This window comes from Danio rerio, chromosome 15 (genome assembly GCF_049306965.1).
Source record: "Danio rerio strain Tuebingen ecotype United States chromosome 15, GRCz12tu, whole genome shotgun sequence".
Lineage (NCBI taxonomy): Eukaryota > Metazoa > Chordata > Actinopteri > Cypriniformes > Danionidae > Danio > Danio rerio.
The window spans coordinates 36,857,409-36,879,585 of NC_133190.1; the positions used below are offsets into that span (position 1 = coordinate 36,857,409).

General features: G+C 34.5%; 1 protein-coding gene across 1 annotated transcript in view; it reads right to left on the reverse strand.

Annotated features, from left to right (window-relative positions):
- Window positions 1–22,177, reverse strand: part of dgkb (diacylglycerol kinase, beta) — a 111,558-nt gene that overhangs the window by 15,459 nt on the left and 73,922 nt on the right. Inside the window, exons 20-21 of the mRNA XM_073923876.1 lie at window positions 9,202–9,292; window positions 8,704–8,899 (exon numbers count right to left, since the gene is read on the reverse strand). Of these exons, the coding sequence (XP_073779977.1) occupies window positions 8,704–8,899; window positions 9,202–9,292 (287 nt within the window). The remainder of the gene's footprint in view (window positions 1–8,703; window positions 8,900–9,201; window positions 9,293–22,177) is intronic.

Genomic DNA, 22,177 nt, shown 5'->3' on the forward strand with positions numbered 1-22,177 from the left:
CTTAGCCCTACGTCTTCAAGCTAAAGAGAATTGGGACACTCCAACCCCTTAATTTTTTTCAACACATTTCTAAACATAATAGTTTTAATAACTCATTTCAATTAACTGATTTATTTTATTTTTGTCATGATGACAGTAAATAATATTTAACTAGATATTTTTCTAGACCCTTCTTTACAGCTTAAAGTGACATTTAAATGCTTAACTAGGGTAATTAGTTTAACTACGCAGGTTAGGGTAATTAGGCAAGTTATTGTATAACAACAGTTTGTTTAAAAAATGGCTTAAAGGGGCTAATAACTTTGTCCTTAAAATAGTGTTTAAAAAATAAATAACTGCTTTTATTCTAGCCAAAATAAAACAAAAAAGACTTTCTCCAGAAGAAAAAATATTATCAGACATACTGTGAATTTTTTTATATATATAAAATCACTTTTACTTCTCAACACATACCTCTCCTTCCTTTACACACACACACACACACACACACACACACACACACACACACACACACACACACACACACACACACACACACACACACACACACACACACACACACACACACACACACACACACACACACACACACACACACACACACACACACACACACACACACACACACACACACACACACACACACACACACACACACACACACACACGCGCGTGCGCGCGTGCAAGCATGCACCGCACACAAACAAACAAACAAACCAACAAGCCGCATGCACCTGATAGTGGTGTTTTCATGTCTAATGTTTTATTTTCTTTTTCCTTTGGCTTAGTCCCTTTGTTCATCAGGGGTTGCCACAGCAGAATGATCCACCAACTTATCCAGCATATGTTTTACACAGCGGATGCCCTTCCAGCTGCAACACAGTACTGGGAAGCACTCATACACTTTCACATTCGGACACATACACTGGGGCCAATTAAGTTTATTTAATTTACTTATAGCGCATATCTTTCTTTGGACTGTGGGGGAAACCGGAGCACTCAGAGGAAACCCACGTCAACATTGGGAGAACATGCAAACTCCACACAAAAATTCCAACTGACCCAGCTGGGGCTCAAACCACTGACCTTCTTGCTGTAAAGCGACAGTGCTAACCACTGAGCCACCGTGTCGCCCGCAACTACCAAACAGAACTGTGAAAATAATGACTGTTTTCACACAGGTTTTCCCAAACAACCCAATCAAACAACCAGCCCTGCCCCAAAACTCACCCCATTGGTTAAACTAACAGACTTCAGGGGCAGCTCAAATAGAGCAAATTTGTGAACACTGTTTACACTTTTAAGAGAACATTTCATTATTCGCATACAAAACTAAGATAGGGAAACGTATTTTAACACCAAATAAATGTATTTAAAATCCCCTTCTCAACATATACCTCTCTTTCCTTTGCACAAGCACACACACGCAAGCAGCGTGCACCTGATAATGGTGTTTTCTTGTCACCTGTGTTTTCTATTTTTTTTGTTGTTTCTGTGTGATTGAACAGCCCTGTGTTGCTCATGACGCACATGGAGCGACAGGCGCAGGCAGGACTGGGATCTGCAGGAGGGGGGGGTGGTTGAGGGTGCTTTCACACAGCGTGTCAGGGGACATCAGTAGCCCCAGTGCAGCCCACGTCCATGCTGAATAATTCAGCCCGCCTCCATTCCCTTCCACCTGAGGAGGCCTGTCTCCTAGCGTCACCAGCGGGGCCACTCAACTGCTCCCGAAAGGTCAGACTCTACCCCATCTGAGAGCTGGGCCTCGGGGGCTAATGCACTCCCTGTTTACCATCCAGCTAATGCTCCCTCCACTAATCTGACAAGCACAGGAGTCTCACCTTCAGGGCTCCTTCAGATGAAGCCGTATCTGCAAGGGCTTTCAAAAACCAGTGGGCTTAAGTGCCTTCTCTGGTCCGAACTTGGGCTCCGATCAATTGATCTCTGCTCCAGAGTAAATGGAATAGAATGGAGCGTAAAGGGTGGGTGTGTGTGTTTTTAGTTAGTTAGTTTTGAAGCGCTCCATTTCTACTGAGAGATGCAGCAGGATATTAGAGCAAACATGCATGATACAAATGGGTGCATTTATCAGCTGCTGACTCGTATTGACTGAAATTAAAGAGCGCAAGGGGACGGCTGAACCGAATAAAACAACAACGGAGTAACGACGGCATGAGATAATGGATTGGTACTTGGGGTTTAACTGAGGTGGACAGATTAAGGAGTTTAATGAATGAGATCCTACGGAGAAGTAAATGTACAAATATTGATATGCTGTTGAAAACATGAATAAGTATACTCGTGCTTGAGGTTATATTTCATTTTCTGTTTTATTGACTAAAAAAAAAAAGCATTCAAGTAAACTCTGCGAGCAAGAAAGCCTAACTGACAATCTCTTTCAAATGGGTGATTTCTCATTGGGGAATGTGGAATTTCTGTGATTGTGAGACTCTGACGCTTCACCCTTCATTCTGCTCTCTTTGTGATCGTGGAGGCTCCCATGATAATGGCCAGAAGAGGTTCTGTAAAACTACAATCGATGCTCTCAAAGCGGGCGTGATTACACGGATTTTCCCCAACGTGGTGACAACCGGCGTACACATTTCTAGATTAGTGATCTGCGTTCTGCCTTGATGATCCTCCGTGGAGGGAAGATCTAAGTGTTGAGCTCAACAACAAGTCTTTAGTGTTGTTTCTGGCTGTTGACAGGAGTGGGGTTAATGTCTTCTGGCAGGGAACTACATGTAAGGGTTACCTATGTATCTCTTATGTGTTAGCGTAAGTTTTCTCTTCTTAGATTTTGATTTTTTTTGTGTTGCCCATAGGCCTGTCACGATATCCATTTTTATTGTAAGATATATTGCACCAGAATATATTGCGATATATGATATTATTGTCCGCCCTGGCACACAAAAAATGTCTTCCGGCTACTTTGACGCTCTCGCCACTTTCGATGTGAACATACAGTAATAGTGATGGAGAGGTTGCGCAATCAACTAAAAATCTGCACAATTTTTTTTATGTATGGGCGATATACTGTATATTGCATAACCAGAGATGATGGAGGTCATGTTCATTTGTTGTGTAATAAGTCAAAGTATTTATTATTGTGCCCTTACTGTTACTTACTGTAAATCAATTACAGCAAAAGACTGTATTTACATTTACAGCACGATTAAGTATATGTATTAACCGTCTTGTATATCTTTACAGTAAAACATACAGTAATTTTGGTGTTTTCATGTCACCAGTGTTTTAATTTTCTGATCAAAAACAAACAAACAAAAACATACAATAGAGATGAACCACTAGAACCACCAAACACAACTGTGAAAAGAATAACTGTTTTAACACAGGTTTTCCCAAACACCATCATCAATCTGCCAATCACACAAGTAGCCCTGCCCCACAACTCACCCCATTGGGTAAACTAACAGACTTCAGGAGTTGTAAACACGTTTTACACTTCATTCATTCATTCATTCATTCATTCATTCATTCATTCATTCATTCATTTTCCTTTCCGCTTAGTCCCTTTATTAGTCAGGGGTTGCCACAGCAAAATAAACCACCAATTTATTCAGCATATATTCTAAGCGACGGATGCCCCTCCAGCTGCAACCCATCACTGGGAAACACCTATACACTCTTGCATTCACACACATACACTTTGGACAATTTAGTTGACGCAATTCACCTATAGAGGATGTTATTGGACTTGGGGGGAAACCGGAGCACCCGGAGGAAACCCAGAAGAACACGGGGAGAACATGCAAACTCCACACAGAAATGCTGCCTGACCTAGCCGAGGCCCGAACCAGCGACCTTCTTGCTGTGAGGCTACAGCGCTTCCCCACTTTTTACACTTTTAATGTTTAATTATTTTCATACTTAACTAAGATATACAAAGATATACATATTATACTAAATATTTTCATCCATTCATACATTTCCTTTTCGGCTTAGTCCCTATATTAATCTGGAGTCGCCACAGCGGAATGAACTGCCAACTTATCCAGCATATGTGCTTACGCAGCGGATGCCCTTCTAGCTGCAACCCATCACTGGGAAACACCCATACACACTGACTTACTAAGGTTAGTTTTAGTATTAAGTTTTAGTATTATACCCAATTCACCTATACCTCATGTCTTTGGACTGTGGGGGAAACCAGAGCACCCATGGGAAACCCACGTGAACACAGGGAGAACACGCAAACTCTCGAAAAGGCTCAAACCAGCGACCTTCTTGGTGTGAGGCAAACGTGCTACCCACTGTGCCACCATGTCCCCAACTAAATATTTTAACTTTTAGTAATTTTCAGAATGCAACTTTAAAAACAGTATAACATACCACATAACTGTCCTACAGTACAATTCACTTAATATTACAGTTAAATACTGTGTAATTTACAAAAATCATTAACAGTGTACTTTATGAGCTGGCTATATTTTTATAGAATTTTTTCAATTCATATTCGAAAATGTAAGATTTTCATAAAATGAAAATAGAAAGTTATAAACGAGAGTAAAGTAGAGGAATAAACTCACTACAGTTTGACAAATATTGCAGCTGTTGGACAACATATTGTACTTTTGAGGCCTTTTTAGGCGAGAAAGTAGTTGTTTAGATTGCAACTGTGCAGTTTATTTATAGGAATAGTGCCTATTTTCAAATATTTATAATTTCGAAGATTCAGCGCATTGGCGACCATCAGCATGCAGAGCAATAAAACTGATGATTGACCAAAACAAGATGGCGACAGACTGCATAATAAGTCCTTAGGAGAGAAAAACTCAGCGTTTTATTTTATTTCAAACTACAGCAGATCAAACTATTATAAAACAGGTAAGTGGCATTCCAAGTCTATCTCTCTCTTTTGTATTTTGTAGTGCTGAAACCTATACCATAGTAATCTTCTAGTGTTTGCACTGCTTTGGCTTTTTAGGGTCATTTATTGTGATCTCCAGTTGGCAACAGAGAAATACTGGGAAATTTCTGTAAACTGATGGCACTTAATGCCGTTCAGCCTTATAGTCTTAAAATGTGACCAAAACCATGTTATGTAGTCATTTCAGACATTACGCTCTAGAATCATTCAAACACTAACTCTCTAAAGAGGCAATGGTGAATGAGTAACGCTTTCTGATGTTCTGACCGTCAGCTGCAGATGTGAATGAATGGCAGAAGAAAGTAAATCCTCGTACAAAAGGGTTTTTGAGACTCTGTGTTTGATTTTCTTGTTCATATACACGATTATGTCGTTGAACTGTTGTATAAACCCAATACCACAATCGTAGCATTATGATATGGCTGTATTTCATCACTGGTGGGGCGCACTAAAGTAATCGTCCTGCGGCTTTGAGCCAACACACGCCTCCCACCAGTGCAGATGTGCAGCCATATTGCACTGCTACTCTTGTGATTTTGCTCATATTTATCTCACAAAATGATTGTATATTTCACAGTTTGTATTTTTATATCCCACAATGTGACTTTATATGTCACAAATTTAACATCTCACATCATGACTTTAAATGTCAAAGTGTGATTTTTTAAAATCACAAATAGACTGTCTGTACATCTCAGAAAGTGGCATCATATCTCACATTATGACTATATATCACCATGTTTCATTTCTCTCACAGGGGACCTTCTGATATCTGACATTTTGCTTATATCTCACATTGTGACAAAATATCACAAATGAGACTTGATATCTCACCTTTGCACTCTAGATTTCACATTATGACTTTAAATCTCATGATGTGCTTTTATTTCTTATTTTAAACTATCACCTTTTTTATTTAAAGCCAGACTTCATTTGCAAACTCTGAAAAAAGGAGGAAAATTGGTATAGACTGAAAAGAAGAGTGTATGAAGTTATATGTGACTATTTAACAAATTTAAGTTGTATTGTTGGGCAAATATTAATCATTATTAATTGCATCCAAAATAAAATTAGCTTTGACATAATATATATATACATACATACATAATATACAAAATATACATACATACCTACGTACGTTCTAACTATTCAATTTGTTTTTTAAAAGTGTTGTAATTTAAAACAAAGCCAATTTAATTGCAAATATTCAGGTAAAAAAAATGCAGAATTTGTAAATTATATCATTTTTTTTTCAGCAACTAGCCAAATAATGCAAAATTTTTAGTATGAAAAATAGGAATTTACCTTATTATGCCAGAAATTTCATCACACTTCAGCACAGCTAGTGGCAGAAGTAGGCATATCTGATACTAAAATCAGCCAGTTTTTACCATGGTACATTTGAGTGTGTTTTGATTAGACAGTCCTGTCCACCAACGCTAGCACAAGCCATTACAGAGACACTGACAATCCCAAACACTGACATTAAAACTGCGCCCCTTCAGCCCAAACAAAAGCCACTGGCCATGATTCAATGTGTCACCGGTGAAATATTCATCACGAAAGAAAAGTTCCTCTGAAGTTGCTTTTGATTAATCAGCTATGAAGACTATGAAGGACTTCTTTGCACACCAGTCGCATTAAGGTGACCCTTTAAGAAATGTTTCAAGTTCAATCCTAATTAAGCAATTTTGACGTAATGCTGATCAGCAGAGAATTTATTTTTGACTAAAACTAATAAAATAATATATGAATCTTGTTTTTACATAATATATAAGTGTATTATATATATTTATTATGTATACGTAATACACAGACACATAGATTAAAACAAAGCCAAACTATTTTATTTTTTACAAAGATATATATATATATATATAATTTGTATGATATGCTTATATATGTTATATATAAATATGAATAAAAATGTTTACTGTGTATATTAATTATGTATACACACTTACACATTTTTATTTATATAGTGCATCCTGAAAGTATTTATAGCACTCCACTTATATATATACACACAGTTGAAGTCAGAATTATTAGCCCCCTTTTGATTTTTTTTTTCTTTTTTATATATTTTCCAAATTATGGTTAAAAGAGCAAGGACATTTTCACAGTATGTCTGATAATCTTCTGGAAAAAGTCTTTGTTTTATTTCAGTTAGAATAAAAACTGTTTTTATTTTTCAAAAAACATTTTTGGGACAAAATTATTAGCCCCTTTAAGCTTTTTTTTTTTTTGATAGTGTACAGAACAAGCCATCGTTATAGAATAACTTGCCTAATTACCCTAACCTGCCTAGTTCACCTTATTAACCTAGTTAAGCCTTTAAATGTCACTTTAAACTGCATAGAACTGTGTCTTGAAAAATATCAAGTAAAATATTATTTACTGTCATCATGGCAAAGATAAAATAAATCAGTTATTAGAAATAGGTTTTTAAAACTATTACGCTTAGAAATATGCTGAAACAATCTTCCCTCCATTAAACAGAAAAAAAAAAAAAAAAAAAAAAAACAGGGGCGCTAATAATTCAGGGGGGCTAATAATTCTGATTTCAACTGTGTATATAATAGTTATGACTAAAGCCAAAAAAATAATACTACAACAAAATTCTTTATTCATTCATCCATTCATTCATTCATTCATTCATTCACTCACTCATTCATTCATTCATTCATTCAATTATTCATTCATTCATTCAATCACTGATTCATTCATTTATTTATCTTATCATTACTTCATAAATTAATTAATTCATTTATTAATTAATTAATTTATTTATTTGTTCAATCATTACTTCATTAATTATTTAATTTATGTATTTACTAATTAATTCATTTATTCCTTTATTAATTTATTAATTAATTTATTAATATATTCATTTATTCATTCATTCATTCATTCAATAATTCAAATTGTAAATTATCAGACAAAAAATAATTTCGACTAATACAAAAAACTAAATAAAAACATTCATTCATTCATTCATTCATTCATTCATTCATTCATTCATTCATTCATTCATTCATTCATTTTAAAATACCCCCCTCCCCCAACTTTATTTGTAAGTTATCAGGCAGAAAATAGTTGACTAAAGCAAAAATTGAACAATAAAAAATTAACATTTTAAAATTTATTTTCTGATTAATTTCCCCCAAACTTTAATTGTTAATTATCAAACAGAAAATAACTTTGACAAAAACCTATATCTTCTTCTTTTTTGGCCTTAGTCCCATATGGTTGCGGGGTCAGCTCATTTTCACAGAAATGCTAACTGAGCCGAGGTTCGAACCAGCAACCCAGCGACCTTGTTGCTGTGAGGCGACAGCACTACCTACTGCGCTACTGTTTCGCCCATATATATATAAATATATATATATATATATATATATAAATATATATATATATATATATATATATATATATATATATATATATATATATATATATATATATATATATAAAACTTTGACTAAACTATCACCTTTTTTTTCAAAGCCAGACTCCATTTGCAAACTTAAAAAAAATAAATAAATAAAATATATCAATAAATAAAAATATAAACAGCAAAATGGGAAGAAGGAATGGGAGACTGAAAAGAATAGTGTATGCAGTTATGTGTGCATGCACAAATCAAAAATAACGAAAAAAAATTCAATAAACCAAAATATTTTAAAAACTGAATTTTTATAAAAAAATTATAATATTTTCCCCTCACTTAATTAGTAAGTAAAAAAAACCCTCAATATGAAATATTCCGAAATTTATATCTATTTTTGATATGCAAGTGTGTGTTTGTTTACCTTGCACAGCAAAAAGGAGTTGTTTGGGGTCAACAATTGTGGTTTTCTTTTCTGGAGACTTTTTTCCAGTTCGACGATGGCCCCTCCGTTTCTTACTCTCTCCCCATAGGTTGGAACCTCCGTGCATGCTGGGAATATTAAGGATGGCGATGCCTTCCAATGAGATGTTGCTGAGATTCAGGGTGATACCATCACACTATGAAAATATGGACACATACAGTATGTTAAAAAAGAGGTGTGTGTTTATGTACATACAGCCTGTTAAAATTAGATTTTTTATATAGATAAATTAATGCCATATTTAACAATAAAAAAAATAATATTGTTATAAGAGAGTCTGTGTCAAATGTGTTAGTATTTTCTGGAAATACAACACACTCCTGAAAGCAATAGTTTTTGCATTAAAACAATAGAGTAGTGTTTTCCAGTGTTTCTGCAGGGGGTGGCTGAGTGTTAGAAAGGCGATAAGGCATGTGGTTTCTCACTTATTCTCATTACCTCCACCTCAAGATAATCATGCAGCTTCTTGCAAGTTGCTGAGAAGGTTTCTGAGGTCCCAAACTCGAAGTACCAAAGCTTATTCTTTGTCCTGAAAACAACAACATTTGTCAGTTTTAGAGCATGTCATGCTAGAGGTCATATAATCATTAAGAAAATAGGTAAATATCTGAGCTGTAACCAGGCATGTAAACTATCTGAGGATAAAGATGATTATCAGCCAGTTTATGCTCTTTTCCCCTCTTTTTACGTTATATTTATTACCTTTATTCATTTGAAAAAAAAATGCAAAATGTTTATATATATTTTAGAACAATTTTATTTAATATAATATGATCTTATTGATTAATCTACAAAATATAGATCTTTTGGTATCCTGTTTTATGCATGCACAGTCCCAAAAATATACTAATGATGCATTTGAAAAAGTTCAGAAACAGTGATTACTGATTTTGGGTAATTCCACCTTTGTGGTTTGGTTTATTTGGTCCGGACCAAGGGCAACAAGTGATACATTGTAGCATTTTTCTGCCTTTTTAGGGTCATTTTCACACTGATAGCTTTGGTCCGATCCAGTTGAAAAGAACCAAAATGCAGTCCTGTGACAAAATCCACATCAATCATTGACTAGATGTTATTAAACGCATTTCCTAAGCTGCTTTTTGATTGGTCAGAATTAACGTGCGGGAATATGCCAATGGAACTCCTGCAAGTAAACTAAAAAGCAGACAGAAAATGGCTCAACTGCGCTAACATATCGGACTACAGCATCTGGATTAGTGCAAAAAGGCACAGTGCTTTTTGCGGTTGGGTCTGTTTTAGTTCAGATCATGTTCTCACCACAAACAAACCGCACCACCGCAACTCAACTGCGATTGCTACATTTATGCCGGCCCAAACAAACTGCACCAAGAGGAAAAACGACCTCTAGTGCGATTCAACCGAACTAAATAAGACAGGTGTAAAAACACCCTTAGAAAAGAATTCACTTTGTGCTTTGTACATTTGCAGGTATTTTCAAGCACGAAGAGTGTTTTGTGCTGAATTGAAAGTGTAAATAACACAATAAGATACATTTAAAAGGGTCATGAACTGAGAAAAACTTGATTTAAAAAAAAATATATATATATAAAAAAAAAAAAATAAAATTATATATATATATATATATATATATATATATATATATACTGTATATATATAAATATATATATATACTATAACACAACCCACGAGTTTCAAAACTCAAAACATCTTACTTTAAAGCTAATCTGCCACAACTATCAGACCTTTTTTATGTAATACTGCCTCTCAACTCCACCTCCACAGAAAATAGTGCACGTCAAGCAGTAAAAGGTATCTTTTTCATCTTAAAAAGAGATTTGTTCTAACCATCTGTGACCACAAGAGGCAAAATTTATTTTTTTACAAACAGTTTATAAGCAAATGCTATTATGGTTTTAGAAACAGTCCTGACAAAACACCACCATAAACTACTGTAATTTCTTCAGGAACAGATTATGTGCTTTTTTTCAGTGTTAAATGCTTGCAATTCTTCAAAATATCATATTTCAACAAAAGAAAGAAATTCAAACACGTCAAAGAACAATACAAAATAAACAAAGAAGCCGGTTCATGACCTCTTTTAATGTTTTAGAATAATGCATAACCTCAACCCACGATCAATGTCTGGTCTGCATCTTGGCATGAAAGTGATATGCAGGGCTACTCAAAAACTGAGGCACATGGCGCAGACCCCTACCACCACAGAGCCCAGCGAGGGTTCAAAGAGGGTAATCTAGCTAGCCCTTCAATTAAGAGCGGACCCCTGTTCCACACCCCACACACGGGCTCTTTGGGACCAGGATCATGAGCAGTGACCTCAGTCCAACAAACCACCATCTGTTTTCATTACCGCAGACACACACACACACACACACCTGAACCTGCTGCAGCAGAACCAAACACAGATAGACTGACAGATTTATATAGTTACACTATTTGAAGTATAACATTTCAGCTTTACAGAGCAATTAAAGATGTGAATGCTTTGCTGTATTAGTTAGCAACATATGATAGAATTAGGGTTAAGATTAGTTTGGTTTAGTGTTAATTGCATGCAATTATGAAAATGTACTGCTTTTACAAAACAATGTGCAAAACAACAAGCAATGTGCACTGTGTAATTTATCCTGTAATATGACACTAAAATAAAGCATTGCTTTTTATTGAAATCAACATATGAATTATAAAAAGTAAATAATATAATATATAATTAATAAATAAAAATGTAAGTAAACTAATAAATTAAATAGAAAAAAACTATCACAACAAACAAAGGACTATATATATATACAGTTGAAGTCAGAATTATTAGCCCTACTGAATTATTAGCGCCCCTGTTTATTTTTTTTCCCAATTTCTGTTTAAGGGATGGAAGATTGTTTCAGCACATTTCTAAGCATAATAGTTTTAAAAACCTATTTCCTATAACTGATTTATTTTATCTTTGCCATGATGACAGTAAATAATATTTTACTTGATATTTTTCAAGACACTTCTGTACAGCTTAAAGTGACATTTAAAGGCTTAACTAGGTTAATAAGGTGAACTAGGCAGGTTAGGATAATTAGGCAAGTTATTCTATAACGATGGTTTGTTCTGTAGACTATCGAAAAAAAATTAGCGTAAAGGGGCTAATAATTTTGTCCCAAAAATAGTTTTTAAAAAATTCAAAACTGCTTTTATTCTAGCTAAAATAAAACAAATAAGACTTTTTCTAGAAGAAAAAATATTATCAGACATACTGTGAAAATTTCCTTGCTCTGTCAAACATCTTTTGGGAAATATTTAAAAAAGAAAAAGAAAATCAAAAGGGGGCTAATAATTCTGACTTCAACTGTATATATATATATATATATATATATATATGGCGAGCGGCGGTGAAGTGAGGCAACAACACAAGGAAGCGCCGGCGAAGTGAGGCAACAACACAAGGAAGCGCCGGCGAAGTGAGGCAACAGTACGAGAAAGTGCTGGCATCTTTCAAATCTGCGGTGTGAGAACATTTTGGTTTTGCCAGTAAGAATATTGCCAATAAAAGAAAAAACGGTGAACAAAAAATAACTGTGTGCAAACATCTGCAGCACCATCACCCAGCAATATCACTGTCTGAAGGCAGGATAGCAGAGAAGATAATAAAGTCCTCCAAATACCAGCAATCCCTTGCTGAATCTTTCAAGCAAACATACCCAACTGGTTCCGAGAGACACATAAAAATAACAAAGGCAGTGCGGGTGATTATTGCTAAAGATTTGCAGCCGTTTTCGGTGATTGGAGATGCAGGCTTTTGTAATTTTATAAAAGCACTCGATCCACGCCACAGACTACAGTCTTGCATTTTTTCAGCACCAAGATAATTAAGATGGTTTATTTATGTTTACTTAAGTACAAATATTTTTATTTGAAATGGTCAATTTATATTTATTAACTTCACATGTATGTTTATTTTCAAAATGTAGGATTTTATGTGTTGTACATGGACTACCAGCAGCTGTGAGATTTCAGTGTTAATTTTTTATATACATTACACTAGCAACTAGTGTACATTTCTTGGCTTTTAAGTAAAACAAAATGAGTACTGCAATAAATCGTTTTTATTTTTTTCTCCTTAACCTCTTACTGCTCCTTATGCCTATATAAAAAAAAAAAAAAACACGCGCCAAGCCATGAGAACCGAACCGAAAACCGTGTTAAAAAACCGAGGTATGTATTGAACCCTGGGCTAACTGCATTGTTGCATCCATACTATTTATGTATGTATTATATCATCTTTGCTTCAAATTACAAGAAACTAATTACTGTAGCGCTTGTACGAGGGGTTTCTAATGCAGCGTCTATGGGACAGGACAGTAAATTTGATGTTATTCTCTCTTTTGGTTGCTGTCATCAGTTCCACACAATTTTTTCTTTCTTTCTGAAAGTTTTAATAACATCATCATGGAGTTTTTCTTTTATTATTTTGAGCAAATAAAATTATTTGCTGTATTCTTTAATTTACTGCAGTAAGTTACGCTCTAAGTTTTCCCAACTATGACGACTTCCGCCACTGAGAAACTGAAAGTGTGAAAAGGGTCTATTAAATGTATTTATACTAAAATTAAATACCTGAATAAAATAATACAATAATATATTTAAATTTTGACAATGTATTGTGTGAAAGTGAATATATTTAAAAAATGTGACTAAAACATATAAAATACATAAATTAAAACGAATAAAACACATGAAAAACCAACTAAAATGAACCAATTAATAAATAAACAAACGTGTTAAAATTAAGCAAAACAAACTAAAATGAAATGTACACAGTTGCAGTCAGATGTATTCGCTTTAAATGTTTTATCTTTGTAAAATATTTCCTAAATGATGTTTAACGGAGCAAGGAAATTTTCACAGTATGTCTGATAATATTTTTTCTTCTGGAGAAAGTCTTATTTGTTTTATTTAGGCTAGAATAAAAGCAGTTTTTAATTAAAAAAAAACACCTAAATGTCAATATCACTAGCCTATTTAAGCTATATATTTTTCAATAGTCTAAAGAACAAACCATTGTTATACAATTACTTGCCTAATTACCCTAACCCGCCTAGTTAACCTAGTTAAGCCTTTAAATGTCAATTTAAGTTGTATAGAAGTGTCTTAGTCAAATATTATTTACTGTCATCATAGCAAAGATTAAATAAATCAGTTTTTAGAATTGAGTTATTAAAACTATTATGTTTTGAAATGTGTTGAAAAATCTCTCCATTATTGGGGAAAAATATATACAGGGGCCTAATAATTCAGGAGGGCTAATAAGTCTGACTTCAACTGTATATTTTTTTGGCCACAGAAGTTGCCAAGAGCTTAAAACAATAACAAAAAAAGTAACTTGTTGTGAAAGTGAAGCCCAGTATACAGAGAGTGTTTGCTGGTAATTTTTTAGATTGAAAAAGCAAACAAACACTGCTACAACAACAGAAAAACACAGAAAGGCTGTTTGAAAGCTTCTCTCCAACATCAATCAGTGCTTCTGTAATTAAAAGCGAGGTGACAGTCATTTTCACCGATAATTTCACACAGAATGGATTAAATTTATATTAATGGCAGCTGCACTTCTTAATGCCCATAACCTGAATCCGACCGAAATCCTGGCACCAGTCGCAAATCCACAACAGATTATCCATCAGGAGGGAAAAATCCTTTGAAAACCCGCTGATGTGCGGAAACGGCGCAATAAAAAATGGCCCCCTCTATGCTGGATCTCGGCCCCAACAACCTGGATCTATTAGTATAAGCAGGACAACAATCGCTGAATTATTGATTTCCTCATTAGACTTTTTGTCAGGACCATTTAGCGATGTTAAAAATGAGCTTTCATTAGCCACTTGCTGGAGAAGCTCAGCGCCTTTGATTTATAATGTGCAACATGGTCAATATACAGCAGAACAGATGAGGAAAACACACTGAGATCGCCCTCCATATGTACTAACACACACCTCAAAGAGCACATTACACACATATACACACACAAGGGCATGCACACTTAGACAAAAGGCGTACTACACATACCCTTTGAGGACAGACACAAACTCACATATACACAGAATCGCACACAAACACACACACTGGTGTAGGCACATGCACACAGACAAACTAACAGACACACATGCACATTCACACTGAAACATACACACAGACAGATGCATGTACACACATACACACACTCAAGTAGGCACACACTCGCACAAACACACATTTAAACTCACACAGTAACACACACAGACATACAAACACAAACTCTCTCTCACACACACCCACACACACACTTCTGATGACTTCAGATTTTATCACAGATTCAGGACATGCCGGATGTCTGGATTAACATATGGACCTTTATGTTCGTTATGAGTTGAGGAACTGCAGGACTGATAATTAACAGCTGCTAATTAAAAGCTGCATTTAAAGCCAGAGCAGAATGTCGAGAGATGGTTACAAGACAGCAGAAGTCCTGAAGGAGAAGCTTTATGGTCACCGCTGACTCTTAGTGTCGGGGTATTAGGAGTTTTTTTTTGACTGGATCGGTTGCAGATGGTTTGTTTTATAGTAAGAGAATTTGGTTTTAAATCAATATAATGTTGTTGTTTTTTAACGCATAATACAAACATAGATTATTTATTGATTTAAAAAAACCAAATTAGTAAATAATACATAAAGGAAATCAACTTAAATTAATGAATAAATTAAAATAGTTAGAAGGTTAGAATACAAAATACAGCAACGAACCAACAAACAAACAAAAACAAACGAAATATAAAGGAATAATTTATAGAATAATTAATTTTTTAATTTTCTTGTCGGCTTGGTCCCTTTACTAATCTGGGGTCACCACAGTGGAATGAACCACCAACTTATCCAGCATATGTTTTTACACAGCGCATGCCCTTCAAGCTGCAACTTATCACTGAGAAACATACACGCACGCACGCACGCACGCACGCACGCGCACGCACACACACACACACATATACTACGGACAATTTAGCTTATCCAATTCAACTAAACTGCATGTCTTTGGGGGAAACAGGAGCACCCGGAGGAAACCCACGAGAACACTTGAAGAACATGCAAACTCCACACAGAAATGCCAACGGACACAGCCGAGGCTCGAACCAGCAACCTTCTTGCTGTGAAGCGATTGTGCTACCCATTACGGCACCATGCTGCCCAGTAATTAATAATAAATAAATAAAAATTACATTAAATTAAAAATCATTAAAGTTAAAAATTGTTAAAAGGTTAGAAAACAAAATACAGTAACAAAAAATTATGGTAAACAAAAATAAAATAAATAAACAAAAATTACATTAAAATATAAAAACAAGCACACTCACAAACACACAGACAGACAGACAAAAACACAAGCACAAACAAACAGACAGACAGACAGACAGACATTATTTATCAGGGGTCACTACAACAAAATGAACCGGCAACTATTCCAGCATATGTTTTACGCAGCCACAACCCAGAACTGGGAAATAAATAAATAAATAAAATGCATTGAGTAATGAATTAAAATTACATGAACTAATAATTAAAAATACATAAAAGTCAAAACTATAAAAAATAGTTAGAAGGTACAAAATACAGTAATAAAAAATGAAAAAATCATAGACAGACAAATAAATAAATAAATAAAAATTACATTAAATAAAAAACAAGCACACAAATACATAGACAGACAGACAAAAACACAAGCACAGACAAACACACACACACAAATAAATAAATTTAGATTACATTAAAGAGAAAATCATTAAGGTTGATATGGTGGTTCAGTGGTTGGCATTTGTCGCCTCACAGTAAAAAGGTCGCTGGTTTGAGGCCTATTTGAGCATTTCTGTGTGGAGTTTGCATGTTCTCCCTGTGTTCGCTTGGGTTTCCTCCGGGTGCTCTGGTTTCCCTCACAGTCCAAAGACATGCACTACACTGTAAGTGGGTTAATAAAAACTAAATTGGCTGTAGTGTATGTGTGTAATTTTTATTAATGCAAGAGTGTATGGATGTTTTCCAGTGCTGGAAAACTGTAAAAAGGGCATCTGCTGCATAAAACCTATGCTGGACGAATTTTTGGTTCATTCCACTGTGACACCCCCTGATTAATAACGGGACTAAGCAGAGAAAGCTGATTCGAATGTTATCACTCAATTGAATGCTCGTTATCAATGGTTACTAGCTGAAAGGTATGGGCCAGTAGATGCCTTCTGTGCCTACAGGTAGTCCATTCATCCACATGGTTTATCAGCTATAGATCACATGAATTAACTGTGTACAGTAATGTAAAAACAGATCTGGATCTGGAGTCTTCTCTATTAGTATAGCTGATTTACCATGTGGATGGATGATAACAGCCATCTGAGCCTACTAGTAGGCAAAGAAGCCCCCTACTGACCCATATCTATCAGCTGATAACGACCATTCAATCGAGTAATAACATTCAAAGCGGGTGGCCGAAAAGAAAATGAATGAATGAAGAAATAAAAATCATTAAAATAAAAAAATAAATTAAATTGTAAGAAGGTTAGAAAACAAAATACAGTAATAAACAAACAAATAAAAATCATAAACAAAAATAAAATAAATAAATAAGAATTACATTAAATAAACAAAATCATTAAAATGAAAAATAGATTAGAAGAGTAAAAAACAAAATGCAACAAACAAAAAATAAATAAATTAATTAAATAATTAATTAAAATTATATGACAAAAAATCACTAAAATTAAAAAAATATTAATCAAGTAACAAAAACTTATAAACTAAAAAAATAAAATAAATAAATAAAAAATTAATTAAGCTTACATTAAGTAAAAAAATCATTCAAATAAAAAATAGAAATAGGTTAAAATAAAACAAAGTAACAAACAAACAAAAATCATAAACAAAAAATAATAAAACAAAAATAACAAACAAATTAATACATAAAATTTAATCTAACAAAAAACTTAATTAAAATAAAAATTAAAACTGTAATAAATTTAAAATATATAAGGCTCAGGCAAAGATGATAGCAATGAAGAAACAATTAAACAAAGCTGTTAACATGTTGAACAGTAGAAGTTTCCTCAAGCATGCTGTAGATCTCAATGTGTCTTTTCTCTCTGAGTAGTACTGCAGAAATTCAAGCAAAAGATCAGAATAGATTGAGCCACGATGGCTCCTTAGTCGATTCCCTCCACTTAACCTAACAAGAGTGCTAAAGCGACAAATCAAGCCGATCCCTTTGCTCATTAGGTAATTAGGAGCATCTCATCTCTTCAATCGGATTCCCATCTGTTCAGTTCCCTTTCACCGATGCACACAAGCGGGGCTGATAGACGGGGTCACAGCTGCACCAAACACTGGAAAAAAAAAACACACACTTGAGGAGTCGTCGAGCTGAAATTCAGGACTATTCTTACGCTGAAATAGGTGGAAAACAAGGTCTCAAGGTCTCTAAAGTGCTAGCGGTCAAAAGGTTGGGATCAGTGAAAAAAAAGTTTTGTTGAATGTGCACTTATTTGATCAAAGTTACATTGAGAAATATCATCGAATTTTATTGACTGTATTAAAATTTTATTCATTCCTATAATTTAAGGCTAAATTATCATGATATTTAAAATTGAAAATGTGTTTACTTAAAATCATGGATGCATTCAAACAAAGACTATGGAATACACAAGACATGTCACTTGTATATTTTCGAAAGGGGAAAATTGTGGCGAATGAAGCCCCGCCTTCTAGTACAGGAGCCAATCAGTGATATAGGCTGACGAGTCTCCAGGGGAGGGGCTTGAACCAGACATACATTTCTGCAGATTTTGTGTGACCCAAACTTTTAGAAATGAAACTAAAGAGATAGCTGTTGTTTAATTTTATTGGGGATTCCTAATATGAAATCTAATCATAAGCTTGGGAAGCAATTTTGGAGAATTTGATGTTTCCCCATTCTGACAAAATGTCTGAGTAACTGCCCGAGAAGCATTTCAAAGATGGGCGCTGAGTGAAATGACTTGCCTTATAGAGATTTTATTGAAAATAAAAATTTACACACATTGAAAATAAACATTTTATAGACCCTTATAATGTTATATATATTATTTCTAATGAATGTTGTCATTTTAACTATAAACCACTGTAATTTAAGTAAACTAATTTTAAATGCCATTAAAATTGTTTTGAACTTGAGTTTATTATTTTAAATAATTAAGTAAAATCTGAGAGTTATAACTTGAATATTAAAACCACTTAAACTCTGCGGACCCGGTACCGGGTTCGTGACATCATCGACCCATGCAAGGGCTAGCGTTGCACCAGACCCCCGTAAGTGGTGTCGTTTGAAAGTGTAGAATCTATATTTTATGCACATATGCATCACTTTGGTTTTTATTCTACTGTATAAAAGTTATTTACACTTAAATACACAGTATTTTGGATACCCGAGCAAGGTATTTTACATTGATTCATTTTCATATTTTTTTTATATGACACATGTACAAGTTATAGCTCAAATGAAAGCTCTTGTCGGTGATCATACAGTTCTAGCATTCTTTTTACTGAATTTGAATACTGAAGTTGTTGAATGAATTGTGGTGTTTCCATGGCGCAGAAATGTAAACAATACATTTATGATCCATAAGCAGCCCCAGATAGCACAGACAGCTGTCATCTCTTAGCTTATGCTGTGCCCTTCAGGGCCATTTCTCCTCTGTTTTTGAGGTGATGTGCATAAGTAATCCTTTTATATGTCTGATGTGGTCCAAACACAGTGAATTATGTTTGATCAAACAAAAGAATAGTGAAATATGTAAACAAGGATCGGTCTCTGTGGCTTGTACAGCACCTCTCATCAGTTGGAATGCAATAACTTTTGCATAGATTATGGTAGAGAGCTTTTTCTTTTTTCTTATGATTACAGACATGTGCAGGAACCACCAAAATTAATTACAGCACGCTAGACCACACAGCACCTGAAAGGCACACTTTCAAATTTGAGTTTATAAAAAAAAAATTTAAAAAGCGCCTGTTTTAATAGGTGTTTATTATAACACAGACAACATATACAGATATTTTAAACACTTTTAATAGTTTTTTATGAAAATTCAAAGGGTTTTCTTTAAAATGATATCAAAATTTTGCATTTACACCTCTGCATGTGGAATTGGGAAGCTTTTAAATTTGGGTAGGCAAAATCCAGGCGGAAATCCCCAAATAGCAGCAGAGTTTACAACTAAAATTTAAGACAACTGATCAGATTTTTACAGACGTATTTATGGTTAAACTTCAGATTTTTTGGTTTTGAATTTGTAGACTGCATATATTCAGTTTATAAAAACAAAGCCTCAAGTTTTCAAGATGAAGAAATTCAGAACATCAAATTCAACATTACTATAATCAAAACCAGAAATCCAGATCGTAAAATTCAGATTGGACTCAAGAAGTAGACTTAAATTTCAGATGTTTAATATTTAAGTTAAGAAATTATTAAATTCAAGTGAATAAATTCAAATTCAAAACAATTTTGATGGCATATGATATTCAGTTTTATTACTCTACAATTGTTAATAATTTTTTTTTTTTTTCGTGTGATCCAGTTTCCCCCACAGTCTAAATATATGTGCCTATAGGTGAATTGAATGAGCTTAATTGGCCGTAGTGTTTGTGTGTGAATGTAAGGTGTATGGATGTTTCCCAGTGCTGGGTTGCTGCTGGAACGGCATCTGCTGGTAAAACATATGCTGGATAAGTAAGTGGTTCATTCCAGGAAAAATACTGTATGTATAAACCTTTATTAATAATTAAGTACCAATAATAATTTATTATAAGAGAACAACAGATCATTACATTATAATGATTTCTGAAAGATTGTGTGCAATAAAAACTGGAGTGATATTGCTGTAAAGCTTTCATCACAGAAATAAATTCATTTCTAAAAAATTATTTTAAATTGCAAAAATATTTCACTATTTTACAATTTCTACTGTATTTTTGATCACTTAAATGCAGCCTCTGCAAGCAGAATAGGCTTCGCTTAAAAAGAATCTAACTGATGCCAAACTCCAGACCTGGCTGTATAGTCTATTATGTGTGTTCGCTGAATGTGAACTGGAGGCAAAGAGTCACACTGGCGCTTGTCGACCTGAGGCGACTTTCTGCTGCGTCTGAGGAAGGCAAACACGGTCTCGTCATTGATTTTTCCTTTGACACCTAATCTAACCTGCAGTGATGTACGACCTCATTCTCACACTAATTTCTTCTTTATCTGAGGTGATAAATATCACATTGATATAACTACCTCTGTCAGGACGGCTCTGATGCACTGGTTTGTAGAACATGACACTACAAGAAGAGAGAGAAGAGCGAGAGAGAAAGAGGAAGAGATGCGTTTGCTGTTCAAGAAAAAAAAGTTTCTGAGTAAAATCAAGTTCAAAATTTAAAGCGATTTTAGTTGTGTCTAATCCATGCTAGTAGAACAGACACAAAAAAAGTGATTAGAGAAATTAGAGAACATCATTGATTGAAGCACAATGAAAGACCACAAGTAAAATGTTTGAAGATTACAGCGGAATGGCTATGAAATACAGGCCCTTGTTTTGATGCACATCTGCGGTCACAGGCTATCACTATCCTCTCTTACCAATCTGCTGTGATTCTATCTTCAGTCGGTGTAGTTCGTTTCCTTGTCATAAATGTCTTTCCAGGGATTTCAATCAGGTTTAGATTGTGACACTGGGCAGGCCAATTTATTATTTTAATATTAAGCTCTGTTAAAGGAATGGTTCACCCAAAACATTAATCCAAAAAAAGACATTTGGTACCATTGACTTCCACTGTATGAAAGAAATTACTATAGAGGTCAATGGGTACCATCAACCAGCATTCTTTAAATTACATTTTTTTGTGTTCAACTGAAGACACTTATTTTTTTTTTATTATTTTTTTTTTTGTGAAGGGTGACAGATTTCTTTTTTTAGTGAACCATCCCTAAATTTCACCATTATTCACTGTGACTGCAGAGCCACAGTACAGCAAATCACCAGCAGCTACAACAGTGGTGACCAGGTTAATGTGTCACAACACACAGTACATCATAAACTTTTGCATAAAACCCTGTAAAGCCTACAGCTTATACAGACCCTCATTGTAACTGTACTCACAATCCATGAATTGGATCCAAGATCATGAAGATTGGACTAATGGTGTAATGAAAGTGGCCCTGGTCTGATAAATCATGATTCCATAATTCCAAGTGAAAGCTTTTTGAGTGTTTCTTTCATGGTCCTGTTCTACATGTTTTAGCACATAATTCGATTAACGTCATTGCGTCACCGCACTATCCGCATTTTCTCCGGAGTTTATGTAATTTCCGCTGTTTCATCTTTAATTTGTGGTCAAT